Below are 6,000 nucleotides of genomic sequence, written 5' to 3'. Positions count from 1 at the left end.
TTGCAACTATATTTATGATGCGTAACGGGGAACTCGTTTTATTTATTGGGCTGCGTAACTTAGTAAAAAAAAGATACAGTTTGGAAATATTTTAAAACATAAACAAGCAAAATGCTGTGGAAAATCTGGAATGAAAACAGCAAACGCTTGAAATACTCTGCATCTGTACAGACAGAGGAAGAGTCGATTAGATTCCCTTACAGTGTGGAAACAGGCCCTTCGGCCCAACAAGTCCACACCGCCCCCTTGGAGCATCCCACCAAGATCCATCCCCCCTATAACCCACACACCCCGAACACTTTAGCATGGCCGATCCACCTGGCCTTGCTCGTCTTAGGACTGTGGGAGGAAACCGGAGTAAACCCACGCAAAGATAAGGGGAGAGTGACTGTGTTCATCCAGATTCACACTTTATTATCTTAAACCCACGCAGACACGGGGCGAATGCAAACTCCACACAGACATAATGGGAACTGCAGATGCTGGAGAATCCAAGATAACCAAGTGTGAAGCACCCGAGGTTGGAAATTGAACCCGGGTCCCTGGTGCTGTGAGGCTGCAGTGCTAGCAACTGAGCCACCGTGCCGCCTGTTGACGTTTCGGTTTGATTATTAGAATTTCATTTTGACTTTAATTGCACGGAAAGCATTGTCACTGGACGTGAAACCCATTGAACGACAGTTGTGTTCGTTCCGGGCATTGCAGAAAAGCCGGGCATGAGGAAGTGACGCATTACCCCGTCCCCTCGCCCCGTGCAGTTGGAATGGGAACCGGGCCCGGCCGGGCTCGAGCCAGCGCTCAACGGCCGTGAGTCAGAGCCGAGCGGCCCGGAGACACTGACTGTAACATGAACAGGCAGGAGATGGCGGACGAGGCTCTCTTCCAGCTCCTTCACACGGAGATCGTTTCCTATGTTTATAAATCGGCTGAGCAAGGCGAGATGGTGAGCAGGGAGTGACTGAGAGTTGGGCAGGGCGAGCGAAGAATGAAGGGAACGGCGCTGCTGAAAGTTGAAATTAGAATTTAGGCTCCTCTATACTAGAATCAAGGAGATTTTTGCCACTTTTTTGGAAAAAATATGCTTGACATTTCTTCAGTTCTTTCCAAGTTACGTACCATTCAAATTAGATGTCATATGAAGTGCGATACCGTTTAAATGGCTGTCAATACTCCATTTTTCGCTGCAGTCAAATTAATGGCTCACCTTTACGTTTACATTTCATGCCTTTTTTTTGTTGTTTGGATTGCATGTTAGGAATGAGACATGCATGCCCATCACCCATTGTTTGTACATGTGCTGTAACATCTTGTATGTTGTTGAAGTGGTCAATTTAACAGTTGTCAGAGATAATGGGAACTGCAGATGCTGGAGAATCCGAGATAACAAAGTGTGAAGCTGGATGAACACAGCAGGCCAAGTAGCATCTCAGGAGCACAAAAGCTGATGTTTCGGGCCTAGACCCTTCTTCAGAGAGCGATGACGTACAAAATGCTAGTGTGGCCTCATTTGGAAGATTGCGTACAGTTCTGGTCACCCTTTTACAAGAAGTATGTGGAAGCATTGGAAAAGGTGCAGATATTTACCAGGATGTTGCCTGGTCTGGAGCGCAGGCCCTATGAAGAAAGGCTGAGGGACTTGGGTCAGTTCTCATTGGCGAGAAGGAGGCTAAGAGGGGATTTAATAGAGACGTACAAGATGATCAGAGGATTAGATAGGGTGGACAGTGAGAGTCTTTTTCCAAGGATGATGCCTTCAGCTTGTACAAAGGGGCATAACTACAAATTGAGGGGTGATAGATTTAAGACAGATGTCAGAGGCAGGTTCTTAATGCAGAGAGTGGTAAGGGTGTGGAATGCCCTGCCTGCCACTGTAGTGAACTCAGCCACATTAGGGGCATTTAAACAGTCCTTGGATAAGCATATGGATAAAGATGGGATAGTGTAGCGGGAGGGACTTAGATTAGTTCACAGGTTGACACAACATTTGAGGGCCGAAGGGCCTGTTCTGTGCTGTATTGTTCTATGTTCTAAGATGCTGCTTGGCCTGCTGTGTTCATCCAGCTTCACGCTAATTTAACAATTGTCGATGGCCTTGAAATGGATGTGGATAATGACCCTTAACACACAGATACTGTTTGGCCAAGGTCATTTTTCACAGTGGTCAGCAGAAGTATATTCCAGTGATGAGGAAGAACAGTTGGAAAAGAGAGAGCCAGCCATGGATTTCTAAGGAAATAAAGGAAAGTATCAGACTGAAAACAAAACACATATGAAAAAGCAAAGAGTAGTGGGAAACTGGTACACTTCAAAGGCCAACAGAAAGCCAAATAAAACTTGTAAAGTAAGATAGATTATGAGAGTAAACTAGCTCAGAATGTAAAGAACAGGCAGCAAAAGGTTCTATAAATATGTAAATCATAAGAGTGGCAAAGGTAAACATTGGTCCTTTTGAGGATGAGAAGGCCAATTTAATTTCGATTCCAGCCTCGGGTAACTGTCTGTGCAGAGTTTGCACATTCTCCCTGTGTTTGCGTGGGTTTCCTCCGGGTGCTCCGGTTTCCTCCCACAGTCCAGAGATGTGCAGGCTAGGTGGAAAGGCTATGTTAAATTGCCCTTAGTGTTCAGGTTTGGGTGGGATGCTCCAAGGGGCAGTGTGGACTTGTTGGGCTGAGGGGCCTGTTTTCACGCTGCAGGGAATCTAACCTAATCTAATAACTGGGAATGAGGAAATAGCTGATACATTAAATAGTTATTTTGTGTCAGTCTTCACTGTGGAAGACACAAATAACATGGTGAAAACTAATGGCAAGAAGGTTAAAGCGGGTGAAGACCGAGAAACTATCATCATCACTAAGGAGGCAGTGCTTGGCAAGCTAATGAGGCTAAAGGTAGACAACTCTCCAGGCCCTGATGAAATGCATCCCAGCGTATTTGCCAAAATTCGCCGGACTCTGGGGTAGTTCCCGCAGATTGGAAAACAGACAATGTGATGCCACTGTTTTAAAAAGGAAGTAGACAAAAAGCAGGTAACTGTAGGCCAGTTAGCTTAACTTCGGTAGTCGGGAAAATGCTTGAAGCTACAATTAAGGGAGAAATAGCAAGACATCTGGATATAAATTCTACCATTGGGATTACCCAGCATGGGTTCGTAAAGGGTAGGTCATCTTTAACTAATTTGGTGGAATTCTTTGAGGACGTTACATGCATGGTGGACAGTGGGGAACCTGTGGAAGTGGTATATCTGGATTTCCAGAAGGCATTTCACAAAGTGCCACACCAAAGGCTGCTACGTAAATAAAGTTGCACAGTATTACATGTAATGTATTGGCATGGATAGAGGATTTGTTGACCAGTAGAATGTAAAGAGTAGGGGTAAATGGGTGTTTTTCTGGTTGGCGGTCAGTGGCTAGTGGTGTGCCTCAGGGATCAGTGTTGAGACTACAATTGTTTACAATTTACATAGTCCCCAACTCCAAATCATCTATGTGTGGTATGTCAAAATTTGCAGATGACACTAAGATGAGTGGTGGAGCAAAGTGTGCAGAAGACACAAAGTCTGCAGAGGGATATAGATGGTCTAAGTGAGTGGGCAAAGGTCAGGCAGATGGAGGACAATGTTGGTAAGTGGGAGGTCATCCATTTTGGTAGGAATAACAGCAAAATGGACTATGTTTTAAATGGTGAAAAATTGCAGCACGCTGCTGTGCAGAGAGACTCGGGTGTCCTTGTGCATGAATTGCTAAAAGTAGGATTGCAGGTGAAGCCGTAATTAAAAAGGCAAATGGAATTTTGTCTGCCATTGTTAGAGGGATGGAATTTAAAAAAGAGGGAGGCTATGCTGCAGCTGTATCGGGTCCTGTTGAGGCCACACCTGGAGTACTGTGTGCAGTTTTGGTCTCCTTACTTGAGAAGAGATGTACTAGCATCGGAGGAGATTCACTCAGTTGATTCCAGAGTTGAGAGGGTTGGATTATGAGGAGAGACTGAGTAGGCTAGGATTATACTCATTGCAATTCAGAAGAATGATGGGAAGTCTTTTAAAAACATAGAAGATTATGATGGGAATAGATAAGGTGGAGGCAGGGAGGTTGTTTCCGCTAGCGGTTGAAACTAGGACTAGAGGGCATTGCCTCAAAATAAAGGGAAGCAGATGTAGGACTGAGGTCAGGAGGAACGTCTTCACCCAAAGGGTTGTGAATCTGTGGAATTCCTTGCCCAGTGAAGCAGTTGAAGCTACCTCACTGTTTTAAGACAAGGCTAGATAAATTTCTGAAGAGTGAAGGAATTAAGGGTTATGGTGAGTGGGTGGATAAGTGGAGCTGAGTTTCAAAAAGATCAGCTATGATCTTATTAAATGGCGGGGCAGGCTCGAGGGGCCAGATGGCCTCCTCCTGTTCCTAGTTCTTACGTTCTTATGTATGGTCAAGCAATGTTTGATTCAAACATTCTCATTCTTTTGGTCATCTGACCTCAATCTCCTTCTGTGGCTTGGTATCATACTTTATTTTGTACTCCTGTCAAATAACTTGTGGGTCCATAGTTATAGCGATTATTGGTCTACTTACAGCACATGGACTGCAGCAATTCAAAGAAGTGGTTCACCATCACCATGTTTTCAAGGGCAACAAATGCTAGCCCAAATGGAAATACTTGCACCTCCTGAGTAATTTTTCTTTTATGTATTCTTTTCTGGGATGTGGGCGATGCTGGCTTGTCAACCTTTGTTGCTAGTCCCTGATTGCCGTTGAGAACGGGGTGGTGAGCTGTCATCTTGAACTGCAGCAGTCCTCATGCTGTAGGTATAGTCACAATGCCCTTTGGGAGGGAATTTCAGGATTTTGATACAGTAACAAAAACGGTGCGGTCATTTATTCCCAAGTCAGGAAGGTGAGTGATTTGCAGAGGAACTTGTAATTGTTGGTGTTCTTGAATTCCTGCTGTCTTGGTCTTTCTAGCTGGAAATGGTTGTGGGTTAGAAAGGTTCAGTTGGAGGATTTTTGGTGAATTTCTGCATTTTGTAATTAGTACATACTGCTGCTACTGAGCGTTATTGGTGGAGGGAGCAGATGCTTATGTCTGCTTTGTCCTGGACGATGTCAAGCTTCTTGAGTGTTGTTAGAGCTTCGTGCCTCCTGAGTGAGTGGAAAACGTTCTGTCCTATTCTTGACTTGTGCCTTGTTGATGCTGGACAAGTGAATAAAAAAAGAAGTCTGGAAATCGCCATCTAATAACAAGATTGAACTTTGTCAGTTAAAGAATGTAACTCAACGCTATCCAAAGGATAACTAGGTTGGGGAGCAAGTGGTGAATTTTCCCAGTGATATCCCATCTTGAAAAGGGAGAAAGAGACAAACAGTTTGATATAGTTTTGCATTGCATTTTTTTTCTTGGCCCTACTTAGAATGTATTCACTATTATACCAAGAATTTATTTTTATAACTGGAATATGTGTGAGAATTTGCTTGGATTTTTAATTATTCATTACAACTATTGTTGAAAGGAGTGGGGAAGCAGGACGACAATGCATCTTCTAGATTATGGAACAATGGTGTTTATTTGATATGCTGTTGACACAGCACCAAACTACAGGATCTAACAGTTTTTATTGAGGTAGCCTATACTGGACTGTTGGCACTTCCTATTAGAGAAGGAATAGTGCAACTAGTCCATGTCCACGTAACCTGTGCCAGAGCAGTTTGGAAGGAAGTATGTTGCATGCAATGCAGGAAGAACAAAAAAAAACAAACAATGTGAAACAATAGTCTTAAATTTGTTACTGCTCACATATTGGGGGAAAAAAGCTAAAGTTGCCTGTGAGCACATTTGCAGGAAGCCTGGTCATGTTCTTGGCTTGAAACTAAGATCCATCCATTGATATTGCATGACTTGGTACTAAACCAAAATAACTAACTGAAAATTTCTTAAAGTACAAAGTGGAGGTTTTATTGGTTATGCTTAGCTTTTGCTATTTAATGCGGAGAAATTCCTTGTAGAAATGAA

The 6,000-nt window shown here is 43.6% G+C and overlaps 1 protein-coding gene across 1 annotated transcript in view; it reads left to right on the top strand.

Annotated features, from left to right (window-relative positions):
• The first annotated feature begins 285 nt into the window (after positions 1-285).
• The window catches only part of LOC125455925 (trafficking protein particle complex subunit 6B), a 39,356-nt gene continuing 33,641 nt past the window's right edge, over positions 286-6,000 (top strand). The window contains exon 1 of the mRNA XM_048538494.2: positions 286-943. Within this exon, the coding sequence (XP_048394451.1) occupies positions 848-943 (96 nt within the window). The 5' untranslated portion in view covers positions 286-847. The remainder of the gene's footprint in view (positions 944-6,000) is intronic.

This window comes from Stegostoma tigrinum, chromosome 10 (genome assembly GCF_030684315.1).
Source record: "Stegostoma tigrinum isolate sSteTig4 chromosome 10, sSteTig4.hap1, whole genome shotgun sequence".
In the NCBI taxonomy this organism is placed as follows: Eukaryota; Metazoa; Chordata; class Chondrichthyes; order Orectolobiformes; family Stegostomatidae; genus Stegostoma; species Stegostoma tigrinum.
Note: the sequence above shows the minus strand (reverse complement) of the source record. Positions and strands in the feature narration are given on the sequence as shown.